At 40.0% G+C, this 14832-nt stretch overlaps 1 protein-coding gene across 5 annotated transcripts in view; it reads right to left on the reverse strand.

Moving 5' to 3' along the window:
• ANAPC10 (anaphase promoting complex subunit 10) overlaps positions 1-14832 on the reverse strand; it is an 81590-nt gene that overhangs the window by 49907 nt on the left and 16851 nt on the right. For all 5 annotated transcript variants that reach the window (XR_016349464.1, XM_075929886.2, XM_006131780.4 and 2 more), the window contains exons 3-4: positions 13385-13475; positions 12226-12346 (exon numbers count right to left, since the gene is read on the reverse strand). Coding sequence is in view for 4 of the 5 variants with exons in the window: in XM_075929886.2 (XP_075786001.1) it covers positions 12226-12346; positions 13385-13475 (212 nt within the window). In the remaining variant the exon portion in view is untranslated. The remainder of the gene's footprint in view (positions 1-12225; positions 12347-13384; positions 13476-14832) is intronic.

Below are 14832 nucleotides of genomic sequence, written 5' to 3' on the forward strand. Positions count from 1 at the left end.
CAGTACTAAGAGACTAGTTTTCAGGATACCAAGTATATAATGTTTTTGCTCCTCTGTAAAGCTTCAGGAACAGAACAGACTAGGGGAAAAAAATCATACCTGTTAGTCCTAATAAGAGCAGAAAGTTAGTGCTCTGGCTTTGTTCTCTCATGGTTATGTGCAGATACAATTGTTAGTTCTTTGTAAAGACCAGTCCAGAGAAATTAAAATTGTATGATACATATATTTTAAAGGAAACAAAATATAAAGGTAATTTAATGGATCAGGAGGAAAACGTAAACAGAAAACAGGTACCTATCCTACAGTAACTGTGGTTCTTCAAGAAGTTGCCAGAGTGGATTTCAACACAGGTGTGCAAATGTGTGATGTATGCAACATTTCTAAATGGCAATGTCTGTCAGTGCAAGTGACTAGCAAGCATTACCCCTTCAGTGAAGTAGGAATAAGGAGTATCTGCTGCACCAAAACAGCTAATGCAGTAAATGCCTGAATTTGGCATTTGACAAAGCAACATTTGACAATGTGTTATTTCACAACACTATTTTCCAGATTTCTATATTAGCACATTTCTGAAGCAGGCAGTGTGTGTAACTTGAATTACGTGGGGGTGACCATAACTCTTCAGTGTGAATAAAATATCAAGTTCTCCATTTTGACATTCTTTGTGATGAGATAAACTGCCCATTAGAATGCCCAGCTATAACCACAAATACATGGGGCAACAATCTGAATGACTTGACCCTGTTCCTAAAACATATATAGTCATTTTTCTCCCGGTGCAGAGTTTGACTTCAGAAAAAGACAGGCAAAATGACTCATGCAATTCAGAAACCACCTTGGGAACTAGTTTTAGGCAAAGCTATAGCATCAATGTGTCTCTATGGAATGTTGTTTATGGAGACTCAGCCAAAGTACCTGAAGTTCACTCATACTTCTGGTCAAAGCAACAATAACTATGCAGATCATCTTCCAAGTGAAGTGGTATAAACAACATTCTAGAAGATGTTCAAATGGAATCTCCATGGGGACTATACAGAAATCTCAAACAGAAAGAGGTTCTCTGACATGAGGGAAGTATGCAATAGCCCTTTAGGAAACATGTGGTGAGGAAAGACCAAGTATGATTGACCAAGCAGTTAGACTGAATTCACCACAAGACAAAGGGCAGTCTTTGTTCAGCCCTATTAAAGTGTCAATGATCTCCAGTATCAAGGTCTGGACTGGGTCCAAATTAGAACACTGTGGGCCACAAACATCATGAACCTCTTCCATTTACATAAACTCCTTCTGGTAAATGTTTTCTTGCTCTGAATCAGGATTTCCTGGTCCCATAAGGAGCAGTCTCTGTCCGTGGTACTCAGCTAACCAACAATGTCATTAGCTTCTGCAGCTTTGGGTCTGGATGAAGTATCTGACCATGATGTTGTCGGATCAGATCTGGGTGGTCTGGGAGCTAGATCAGAGGCTGACTGGACATACAGAGATCTGTCAGCCAAACTGCCTTGGCCAGTACAGAGCTATAAGAACTATCATGGCTTTGTCCCTCTTGATCTTTGAAATTACTCTGGGAATCCATAGAAAGGCATAAAGCAAGCCTCTGTTCCACTGCAGTGAGGAGGTGTAAGACAACAAATCTTGAACTCATGCTTCCTCTGGAACAAGAATTCTGACACTTGACTATTTCTATGCTACACTCCACTGACAGCAGCATGTAACGTAGGTGCAGCTGCATGCCATAGTGAAAAATTAGGCTGCACCTATAGTGTGTATCTATGTGTTAGTAAAAGACTCTGGCATTGGGGATGAAGTAAGGAAAGGCTGACTTTCCCCATTGCCTCCCCATTACCAGAGCCTTTTTCTACCACTTGACTTCCGGGGCCTTTAAACATGGCAAAGAAAGGCTCCAGATGTAGGACCTTCTGAAGGCTTTCCTTGTTACTTCCCCCCATGTCAGAGCCTAGAGGGAAAATGCTTCAGCAGTAGGAAGCTATCAAAGTCTCTCTCCTCTCTCCCCCTCCCCCCAATAAAACCTTCCCAAGATTCTCCCCACTGCTTTACTCACTCCTCCCCTACCACAGCCTTCCCCACATCATGAAGTCTTTTTCTGAGCAGAAGAAAGGCTACTGTCATGTGGAGATAGCAGGATACTACACTCCTAAAAACAGATAAGAGATCTAGGCAAGTAAATGGCGTGTTATTACTCTACTTGCCCAAGCTCTGCTTCACTGGCTACAATGCTATCTATATCTGTGATAAGGGGAGGGAGACCGGATACAGGTATGTATACTACTTGTTGCCAAAAGGTGTGTGCAGTGCAGACATAAGGTTAGCAGCAAAAAAGTTTATGTCATTCCCATGATGGATCTGTGAAAGACCTATGGATGGTTGTATATTGCCTTGCAGGAAATCTGCTGGGCTGTAGCTGATTCCAGGAGGATGAAGAGTCGCCTGGGTTACCTCACTCTGCCAACACCATCATGGTCTCAAGGCAGGAGTAAGCAGAAAGATGCCCCCTTTTTTATGTAGTGCATATTGGTCATATTGCCTGTGAAGATTTGTCCTCCTGAGTTTTGGAGGACAGATAGGTACACTATTAAAGTTAGTTTTACATCCTGAGCTCCAGGCTAATCATGTGTACCCCCATGTCATCTGGGAACCAGGCTCCTCGAATCTGAAGAGCTCTCCAAATTGCTCCTGATGCCGCTGTAATTAGTGTCTTTGTAAGGGAGTCTTAAACGGGTACCTCTTTCCACATGTTTATAGGTTCTGGCCACCAAGCCAATTCTGCTATAACATACTGGGGTACTGAGACTTATCTAATTAATATCTCATCCAAGATTAAACTGACTTGAGTCAGTCTGAAAGGGTCACAGGTGAACTCAGGCAAGCAGTGTCAAACACCAACATGCTGACATGTGGGCTAACACTGCAAAGCATATCCATACCATTATAGCCTATTTTGATATAACCAGAGTACAAGTACTTCTAACAAATGGAATCTGTCCTGGGGCACATATGCTTTTTCTGATCTGGAGTTTAGCACAGCTCTTATGAACTCTTTATTCCATGATGGAGTAAGTGATGACTTCATAGTTCACTGGGTGTTGGGGTTCTTTGCTTTTTCTCCCACAATTGTGTGTAAGGGTGGACTGTGCAGGAAATCAAAACTCTCTAAAAGAAAACTGCTGTAAGGATTAAAAGTTTTCCAGGCCCCCCTCGTTCTGTAACAGAGAAATCATCTTAACTCTAATCAAGACCCTTACAATGCCTCCTATCTCAACTTCATGGAGACTCCTAGTCTATCACAATTTGTCATGTAAACTCTTATCTTTGTCACAGTTTGCCTTGTAGACTCCTCACTCAGGTTATCATGTGCCTTTGTACTGTAAAACTTACTTCTAGCACTTCTGGTGTGAACAGAAACGTCAGAGTACTTCTGCTGAGACTTTGATATGTTAAAGAAAACAATCAACAACTAAACTGTCTGAACATACTGTATAAAGGATCCCTGAAACGGTCTCTAAGGGCTGCTGCTGCTCTCACTCTAGTAGCTGTCAGCCTGCATGCATATATAAAAGTTTTCCTTCTAGATTTCTCTCCTGCCTCACTGCTTTGACCTCCAGCCTCGGACCCTTCTGGGGACTCTGTACCCCAGGGAAGCGAGATTTCCCCTACAGTGTCCCAGTTCCTTAATAGAGATGGGGCACATTCCTAGTTTGTTACTGCCCTCCAATGGAGTTTATTTCTAAATAGCCAGTTGAAGGAGTACACATAAGGTGGCACACCATTCAAGTATGCCAGTATCAGTACTACACATTTTGTTAATAACTTTTCAGTGCTAAAGAGGTCTGAATGGTAGTAGCTTGTAGTGGTAATGGTTTGGTCGCACTATAAGTCTCAGGTATTTTCTGTGGGGCAGATGGACAGCTATGTGAAAAGGCACATCCTGCAAACTGAGAGTCTTTGGCCTTAAGAGATGGAATGATGGAAGCAAGTATTGCCATCCTGAATCTGAGGTGACATATATATTTGTTCAGTTTCTTTAGTACAGGACAAAAACACCTTGTATTCTTTGAGATAAAAGGTAATTTCTTTCCTTGTCTGCCATCTAGGTACCACAGAATAGGTACCACAGAAGCAACAAGGCCACTTCCGTAATTGGCTCTGGTGAGAAGGGTACTTGAAAAAATAATGAGTAAGGTAAAGATGTAGGGTTGTGGAAATAAATGGGACAGTCATGGGCGACTACATTCAGCACCTATTTATCAACACAACATTGAACATGGCTTGATGGAATGGAGAAAGATAGCTCCCAAAGATGACTGCTGGCTTCTAATTGTTTTTATGGGGCTACTGATATTCCCTGGTTGAGAGGCAAATTGGAGATGGAGAGAGGGGACAGCTATCTCTTCCAATACCACATTTGCTTCTGCAGCTGGTTCTCTGGCTGCCAAACTTGGGAATGGGGTGAGTCCACTACTTCGGTTAGGGCTGATATTTGTAGGGGATTAGCACATTAATACTTTGTGACCACTGAAAGAACTACAGCCAGTGAGTCTTGGAAGAAATCAAGAGCTCCATCCCCTCAAACAGGATGTCAACTGCCAGGAGGCCTGCCTCAGGGTTCCCCCCCAAAAAATCAGACATTTTGGAAACCATGCCCTCCTGGCAATCCTTTGTAATAAGCTCTCTCAATTTCTCCCTAGCATTCTATAGTATTTTTTTATAGGAAGAGTGCCATCATTTGCCAGGTCAAGCAATTTGACAACCAAGGCATGGCAGTTTCTTAACTAATGTTTCAGTGAGGTGGTTTCAGTGAGGTGGAAGAGTAGGATTTGCATGTGAGGAAGTCTAGATTTTTGGAATCTTTGTCATTAAATAGCCCTTCTTTATTTTGACTTTTTCCTGCACTGTTGCAATCATCAATGCATATGTAGAGCAAGGAATAATCTTTTCCACACTTTAATGCAACACAGATTCATCTCTTTAAGCAGGATCTGGTACAAGAGATGAATGTAGCTGGGCTGCTTGGTAATTGTGACCATAACAAAATTAGATTTAACATCCCTATGGTAGGGAAAATACTAAAACTGGCCCAACAGTGTAGCTTTTAATTTCAGAAAAGGGAGCACCACAAAAATGAGGCAATTAAAACAGAAATTAAAAGGCACAGCGCCAAAAGTGAGATCCCTACAAGCTGTGAGGAAACTTTCTAAAGACACTACAACAGAGGCTCAACTTAAATATATACCCCACATTAAAACAAAAAGAAGTGCCACTGTGGCTAAACAAAGTAAAAGCAGCAGCAAGACACCCTCTCCTCTCCCAAAAAACCAAAACCAAAACCAAAAATACCTAGTTTAAAAAGTGGAAGTTAAAGTCTAGTGAGGAAAATACAAAGGAGCATAAACCTTGGCAAATTAAATGTAAAAATATAATTAGAAAGACCAAAGAAGAATTTGGAGAAGCTAGCCAAAAACTCGCAAATAGCAGAAAAATAAGTGTATCAGAAGCAAGAAGCTTGCTAAACCAGTAGCACCACTGGATGATCGAGATGCTAAAGGACCAAAGACAAAGAAGCCATTGCAGAGAAACTAGATGAATTTTTTGCATTGGTCTACATTGCTGAGAACATAAGCAAGATTCCCAAACCTAAGCCATTCTTTTTAGTTTTAAATCTAAGGAACTATGTCAGACAGAGGTCTCATTAGTTCAGTGGTCCCCAACACGGTGCCCGCAGGCGTCATGGAGCCTGCTGGGGCATTTGTGTGCGCCCACCAAGTGCTTGGGGCCGGCCCCAGCCCCACGCCGGGCGCGCGGCACATGCACGGTGCCAGTCCTGGGTGCGCTGCGCATGTGCAGCACAAACCCCGAGCACATGGCGAGTGCCAGACCTGGGTGCGTGATGCATGGGGAGCACCGGCCCCGGGCGCCCAGAGAATGGGAGGCTCTGCCCCCGGCTGCGCGGCGCATGCGGTTGCTGGCCCCAGGCATGCAACTCATGGGGGACCCCGCCCCCGGGCGTGTGGCGCATGCACAGCACCACCCCCTGGCACCCGATGGACGAGTGGCCCCGCCCCCAGGCACCCAGCAGCTCCAAATGGTTGGGGACCACTGCATTAGTTTATCAATGTGTTCCAAAATCTCCTCTAAGCAGTCACTGGGACCAGATGCCATTCACCCAAGGGTTCTGAAGGAACTCAAATGTAAAACTGTAGAATTACTAGTTGTGATTTGTAACCTTATCCTTCAGACCATCTTCTGAACCAAATGGCTGGAGGATAGTAATGTGATGCCAATTTTTTTTTTATAAGTTCTCTACAGGTGACCCTGGAAAATACAACCCAGTAACTCTAACTTCAGTACCAAGCATACTGGTTGAAACTATGTGTCTCACAAATCTATTTTTTACAATAGATTAACTGGTGGCTATTTTCTAAAGTTGTAAATCTTCTGAAATCTGGATTTCTTACAAAGCAGAAAAATAAATTGAAATTTACACTACCTAAATGACTTGCCAGTTTTAATGAATGATTATGTTTTCTGTGAACTTTACTTTTGAAGTAAATTTCTCACATCCATACAGGGATTAATAATTTCACTATTCACATTCCCTACTAGTTACAGGGTTGGATGAGAAAACACACAGGAAACTATGTGCCAGTATTGGTTATGTGCACATTTTCAGATGTTAAATAGATAAGGGGGGCTAGATTCACTCCTGTTGGAGTAAATCAATGTAAGTCACAGCTCTTCACTGCAATTGAAGCAGGTGCACATGAAATGAAGAGTTATCGATAGTGCTACTCTACCTGCTCTTCCCTATCTCTTTTTCCTGAGTGGCTCTATTAAACAAGAGCAACTTTAGTTTTATGACTTCAATGAAGGCTTCTAGAGAATCAATAACATTTTCCAGGCAATCTGGCCCATTCTTTCCCTCTGGCTTTTTACCAGACTGTTTTAGGCCTTTGGGTAGAAAAAGCCTTAGAGACATCTTGCTGCTCCTCTGGCTAAGTTTTCCATCACCAAATATACAGAGAAGAAATTAAAGCAAGAGACGGAATATAACCTGATATTCATCCTGCATTTAGCTTTGTAACACTTCTTAAAAGTTACAACTTTTCATAGTTTAAATATCCTGGTGGGAAAAGGGGTGATGTGATGAATAATCTGAAGAGACCCAAAACCCAGCATATCATTATTCACATTCTGGCTATTTTCACATCAGGTGAAAGTATAACAATTTAAACCATGCAATGAAGTCTGGCTCCTATCCCAGAAGTGTCTCTGTGGGCTGGCCCAGTAGTATTGTATGCACTGCCATCTGAGAGATCTTTGCTTCATTTTCAGTCTCAATTTCTTGCTCCCTAGGCTGGAGTGGAACAATGCAAAGACAATCAGTGCACTTAGTTCCTGGAGAGGCGGGATTACTTCACATTTCCCAACTCAGCTGGAGGAACCAGTGTAAGGGAAATAATGCTGCCAGACTCCAAAAAAAAAAAAAAAAAAAAAATGGTCATCCTCAGCTTGAAAGACAGTGGTATTCCTCAGAAGGAAACATCTTAAGAGGGGTAAAGCATTTACTTTATGAAGAGTAAAGCATTTACTCTTTATGACTCTGAAAAGGTGCATGAGAGTGTCAGAATACCTACCCCGGTTAAGGAAATGCTTAGTTACTGATAAAACTAGGCAAACTTTTTGAAAACTCTGTTGTCAATAGAAAGAAAACACATGAAGGCATCATAGGATTTTCATTAAACTCCATGAACTGGGCAAGCATCCATGGAAAAGTATAAAAAGATGTAGTTGGATTTTCCACAAAGTTAATCAGTCCTGAAACCAATGGAATCATTGTATAATGAAGTGGCTTTTCTTTAAAAATCTTGTGATAGTTCACACTACTTTAACCACACTACTTTAACCACTTGCCTCTGAGTCAGAGAAACTGAAAGTAACAAACAAACAAACACCCCCTCAGTTTCATCACTGATGAGGAGTTAAAAAAAGTAAAGCCACCTTGAGAAAAAGTTATTACAAATCCCTTGTAATTGCTAAAAACTTTCAATATCAAACAAATTAAACACTGTAGTGTTTGATGCCAATATTTCACATGCATGGCCCAACAAATTAGCTATTAATCTTTTATAGCATAAAATTATTGCACTTCATTAATTAGCAGCCTGAAGGCTACATGTTCTTCCCAGATTTGCAATAAAAGAAATGTACAAACACCTTGCACACTTAGGAATTACCGATCTCACATATCATAACTTTAATATTAGTAAGTACTAACACGTCTTGATATAAAAAGGGAAGACAAAAGCTTTTTACTGTATTAATTTTGTAGAGAAAAATAGTAAAAAGTAAAGATTTTGTATGTAAAATATACATAGGCAAAGGCAGAAAAAATACTTCAGACTAGCTTGGAAACAGCAGATGACAACAATCCACTGTATAATTAACAGCATTTGTGTCTAAGACAGTAAAAAAGTAAGTCTCAAGCATTCTATAAAATATTAATAAATACACAAAATAACCTCAAATGTAGAGTTTACTGCTTTGCAGGAAAACATTCATGTTTTTAGGTTGTATGTGGAACATTATATTAAATGCACCATTATAAAAAGATAATTACTGGAGGAGTGGATTTGGGGTTAAGCATCCAGGATAGTAATTACAGACAACAGTGACATCTAGTGGCTGCTTTGGAAATTAAACTAAAATTACAATATAAATGAGTCTGTTCCCACTTCCACAGGGCCCTACGAAATTGACAGCCATGTAAAAAATGTCACATGCCATGTAATCTGGTGTCCTCTTGTGAAATCTAACCTTTTGTGTGTTTTACCCTATATTATAGATTTCACAGGGGAGGCCAGTCTCTCTCAAATTGGGGGTCCTGACTCAAAAGGGAATTGCAGGGGGATCACAAGGTAATTTTAGGAGGGCCATGCGATTGCCAACCTTACTTCTGTGCTACTTTCAAGGCTGGGCAACCGGGGTGTGGCGCTTGTAATGTTGACTGTGTGTCCAGCTCTAAAGGCAACACCAGACCAGCAGCAATGCAGAAGTAAGGATGGCATGGTATGGTATTGCTATCCTTACTTCTGAAAGCAGCAATACAGAGCTGGGAGGCCAAAGAATGGCAGCTGCTGTGTAAGGGCCCATCTCTGCAGGTAGCAGTGCAGAAGTAAGGGTGGTAATACCATACCATGCCATGCCACCCTTACTTCTGCACTGCTGCTTGTGGTAGTTCTGCTTTCAGAGGTGGATTCCTGGTCAGCAGTCACCATTCTCCAGCTGCCCAACTCTGAAGGCACTGCTGCTGCCAATGGCTTCACAGAATTAAGGGTAGCAATGTTGCAGCCCCTATACAATAAACACTGGGACTCCCACCCCCACCACCACACAACTCCTTTCTGTGTCAGAACCCCCTACAATTACAACAATTTGAAATTTCAGATTTAAATATCTGAAATAATGAAGTTTACTATTTTTAAAATCCTATGGCTGTGAAACTGACCAAAATGCACTGTGAATTTGGTAAGGCCCTATAGCACTCTCCAACTGCTGTGGCACAAACTCATGAAAAAGATTGAAAAAGAATCCAACAACAGTGGCAGAGGAAGTGAACTTTAAAATGTGAGATTCAGTTGTTTAAAAAACAGGAGTAAAGTTTTTTGTAACGTCAGAATTGAACATTCAGAATGGAAATATGGTATCCTAAGATTTCAGTTAATAAGCAGAGACAACCACCTGGTTTAAAGGGGACGGATGTGAATGTGATGCCAGCATGACAAATGCACCTTGTAACAAAGTACAGTTAAAGCTATTCTAGGGCAACAAGTGAATTACTTATCTCTCCTCCTTCAGTTCTGCAAACTGTTTTTTTAAATAATATACATAAAAAAATTATTTCAGATTTCCCACACTACCACAGCATCTACCAAAATGCATGCCAGCAGAGGTCCCCCACGGTATCAACCAGCAGGTGTTGATGAAACATTTTAACTAGCAGGTTAAAGTTAAAAACAATTCAGGACACCTACTCCTGAGTAGTCCAACTGCTTTTCTTTCTTTTTGGTGAGTAGGGTCAGCTTATTTAAGACCAATTTGTCTCAGAATTTGCTTTTACTATTCGCCAAAAAGACTAGTTTATATTCAAAAACACAGGCCATCACTTAGAAACCATTCAGGCCTGCTGTTGACTGTTCTACTGAAGAAACTTATAACTGGCTTAATGAAAAAAAAATTATGACAATGCCAAAAAGTTTAAAAAGAAATATTTTGTGGTTAACAATGTTATAATAATTTAATGAAGCCAGCAACTTTACAAAACATTCCATATTCAACTTGGACTCTGAATTTCTCAAGACCTTAAGCATCAGCATGTTTTCAGGGAACTGACTAGAAAATTAATTTCTAGTTTTCAGAATTCTGAGAAGAATTTTGACAAAGAGAGAAAAGCTGATTTTCCACATATTTGCATTAATCCCTAAATGTACACCTAGCAATTACTGTCCAGTGCAACAGACATATACAAGAAGTCAAGAGCTCCATTTAAAAAAACAAAAACAAAACAAAAACAGGATGAATACCCAAAATCCAAGTAGTATTTGCCAGCATACCAGTCTACTTTTCAATATGCTTCTTTTGATAGTATTCAAATATAACCTAAGCATTTTTTATGTGAAGTAGTTTTGAAGTTCTTCAATTTTGGGGAGAATTAATACTGTGACTTCCCCCTCTGCAAGGACTACTGATTACAGTGTAGTCAGCAGTTGGCAACTATGGCACCTAATCTCATTTACACTAAAACCGTTTTATATCAGCGGGACAGTGCAAAGGGATCATAATGTAAATAAGAATTAGGCTTTACCTATATAGCCTGATCTAAACTCATTGGAGGCAGTGAGTTTTGCCATGGGCTTCAATGGGTTTTAGATTAGACCCCAATTCACCAGTGTGGCTCTAGCTTCCTAGAAGTAAGAAACATCTATATTCAAAGAATATTTATGTAACAATATACACTAGGGATGTTAAATTTAGATTAATTAACTAATCGAGTAGTTGATGGGATTTCCATCGACTATTTGATAAGAGTGCCTCCGCCTTTGATCTGTCGGGCTCTTGCTACAGTTCAAAAGCAGAAGCCTCACAGGAAGCACAGGGCCAGTGGGGGACTGACCCTGCATTCCCTATTGTGCCTGAGCCTTTGAAATGTACAAGAGTCCCAGCTCTTGTACATTTCAAAAGGAAGCCCTGAAGGGAGCACAGGGCCAATGCTGGGAGTCACAGCAGAACCAGCATGAGAGGTTTCCCTCTACCTCCTGTGGAGATGGAGCTGAGGGGAACCGGCTTTTAAGCTGGCTCTCCCCAGCATCAGTTCCTGCTCCCCCCTTGCTGCCTCTCTCTAAGAAAGGCAGCAATGGATGGGGCAACTACTAGTTCCATCACTAGTCGCTTATATCCTAATATACACATACCTGTACCACCCACCAAAATTCTTCCTCCTAAATTCTTAAACATGTATTTCTAGTTAGGCACCAGAATATCTTAATTGCCCATTTGTTTCTTACAGAAATTAAGAAAGGTGATTCACAATTGATATAACCACTTGTGGTAGTTTCAATCTATAGCTGCAAAAGCATTTACAAGCAGAGTCTCCACATCACAGAACAAGCACACTTTTGGTGGTAAAACTACCCTTGACTTCAATGGGAACAGTTAAATGCAGAGTACTTTTGCAAATCCTACTCCTTATAAGATCTATATATTTAGAGCTATGTAGTTTTGTTGTGAGAAGGTAAATAAGGGCACTGAATGTTTCTGGGCTCTAATTAGGGAAGTATTTACAAACTTCAAGACTAAGCAAATACCAAAATAAAAAGCTCCCCTTCCCTGCAAACGCAAAGCAAAGTTTCTGATACAACTTACATAATAATGGCCAAGTTACTGGTAAGGCATTGCCCCACTATGCAAAAGACTTGGGATTTAAGAGCAAACCGGCAACTTCTTTCCCCCAAGACAATAATGCATGGGAATGTTATTGGAGAAACATACAATTCTAAAAATAAGGGCATGAAAAAATTATGCAAAAGCTTGCATTTCAAATCTAATGTTCCTAATTGTCTCAAATTCTATTGCTGCTGTACAAATGGTGACAATGTTTTCTTTACAAAGAAAGATGGAACATAATTATCAGATCGAGAATCATTGACTTACCCGGATCTCCTGAAGGTTGTGGAAATTATTTCCTACCCTGACAGAGATCTTGCTTGGAGTATAGCTTTCATCAGATTTGTAGTCTGCATAAATACACAATGTCTTCACTGTTGTTTTTCTTCTGTAAGAAAGAAGCAGCAACGGCTAAGCAAGTATTTTAAGGAAAAAATATCCAATGAAGTGTTTCTTGAGATTTTGTCAAGACTGAGTTTTAAATTTTGTAAAACTTGGTGCAAATTAGGGATGTAAATGTTTAACTAGTTAACTGGTGGGGGGCTGGAGCAGCTCCCTGCCTGCCATGGGCAGAGGACTGCTCCAGTTTCCTGGAGGTCCACTGCAGACAAGGACTGCTCTAGCTGTCCAGAGCAGCTCCTCGTGCCCTCCCTCCAATCAATTAAACATTATGTTTAACTCGTCAACCAATTAAATGCAATTTTACATCCCTAATACAAATATGATTATACTGATTTTTAGGCTCTAGTGCAATAGCAGCTAGGAATTTACATATAATTTTTATGAAGTATATACATATAAAACAAACTTATAGTGGACTGCAAACTACACAGGCCTACGGAAACATTAGCAACCACACTGTCAACATGTGAAACAAAAATGCCGAACACAACATAAAAATTAAACACAAGATGATGCAACTATATCTTTCATCATGCACTAACATTAGCTAGGTCTGTGCTATGGTGCCCTGATAAGGAAAGCAGTTCTGTGAAGGGGATCAACAGGAAACAGGATCCAACTGGCAAGTACTGTCCTCAGTCATGGGAGAAACTAACCACATTAATGGAGTGCAGGTGTCTTTAATCAACAGTTAAACTTTGGTTCTAAGTATCATCATCGATACCTTGAACTGCAGCCAAAAAAGCAGAAAACTAATGCAAACATAGCACCGTATCTTGGTGGCTGGCGATACTGTAAAGACACACCAGCACAGCACTCACCTTGCAATTGCTTAATTCGTCATTTGCTATCATAAACCTGTAAGATAATTTATAAAAACAGATTTTGCAAATAAAGTAATGTAACCATGTTATTAAGAGAGCTCAATTTGCATTCCTTTGTTAATCAGAATGTTCAATATTCTTACACAAGAATTGTAATCACAACTTATTACCTAAAAAAAAACCACACAAGTATTTAGTACCTAAACTGAATGTTCACCAGATGAGGCTGTGATCCATCAGATTGCCAGTAGGTTTCTAGATTATCATCTCGTAATTGGTCCACTCCAAATCCTAAAGGAAGAAAAAGGTTTATAGTCTTTTGTATTGTGTTCCCTTGCTGCTGATATCACAAAAGTAATTTTTTAGCAAGATGGCTACCACAACTCTAAAAACACACGTGAGAAGTATTTCTAGCCATTCAAGTTTTCAGATATCTTTATCAGCCAAATGAGTGCTTATTCTTATGAGCCCAATCCGAAGTCTGCTGAGTATCCTTAACTCATACTGAAACTGATTGGAATTGAAAAAAAATGGCATATCCCTAAATTAAGTCTCAAATCCACAGATTATTTTTCCAGTATCCAGAACAAAATAAAAAAAAGAGGAGATCTGTCTGGCAAAGAATACCACCAATATTGTAAAGTTCTGTTTGCAAAACAGAACTTGGAACTCTCATCCGTAAGCTTCACAAAAACTCCGTGAGAGTTTTTTTTTTAAATCTGATGTTAGTTATCACTTCCACTCACGTTTCAAAAGAAAGATGTCAGAATTCTGAGAAAGCAAATAAGATCTGCAACAGAGATTAATTTAAAGCATTTGGCCCACTTCTGTGGTTGAAACTCTCCTTTGTAAGCTTCTAGTATGTCTCCAGCTGTGCTCAGCAAGTATTTTGCAAATAGGCTCTTATATTCTATAGCACTATAATTGTAGGGGAGGAAAACTAATTTTAACATTATAATCAGTTCAGGTATTTGAGGAGCCTTCTTTAGAGCCTTTTTAAATTAACTTTTTGTAAAAGCCTGAAATGCATTGTAAAATCATGAACACATGAATAGTGCAGTAATACTGGATACCTATGCTTCTTGGGTAGTGGAAGGTATGTGGCCTGACTGCACCCAGAGTGTGCTAGTATGAAAAGCACAACACATGATATGTTTTAACAATCAGTAAGTGTCCTGGATATTTATGTTCTCCATCCCAAGGCTTCACTGTGAAAAGTAAGAGTCTAAGGAATAAACTCATGTGGGAGAACCACTACAGTTCCGGTGGCTCTATTTGGGTTTAGATTAAGATAGGAAGGTGCTACAGAACTAATATAACTATTGTTATCCTTGGCCATTTTAACCTCTTTCCTTTTATATTACTCTCCTTCTGGCACTCCATATTTTGTTTTGTAAATAGTAGGTATTTGAGATAGTGGGCCACAATTACTTAAAATTGTTTTTATTATGGATCTGATCCTGCAAGCTCTTACTCAGTGAAATAGGTACTTCCTTTGACTTTACTGGTGCTATGTAAATGAGTGAAGAGTACATGCATGAATGCTTACAGGACTGAGCCCTATACATGTATAATACACCAGATAGTTTTACAATTATTCCTTTATGTAATTCCTACATAAAACATAGAAATAATTCGCCATATTACT

The sequence above is a fragment of the Pelodiscus sinensis genome, chromosome 4, assembly GCF_052426305.1.
Source record: "Pelodiscus sinensis isolate ZL-2025 chromosome 4, ASM5242630v1, whole genome shotgun sequence".
Lineage (NCBI taxonomy): Eukaryota > Metazoa > Chordata > Testudines > Trionychidae > Pelodiscus > Pelodiscus sinensis.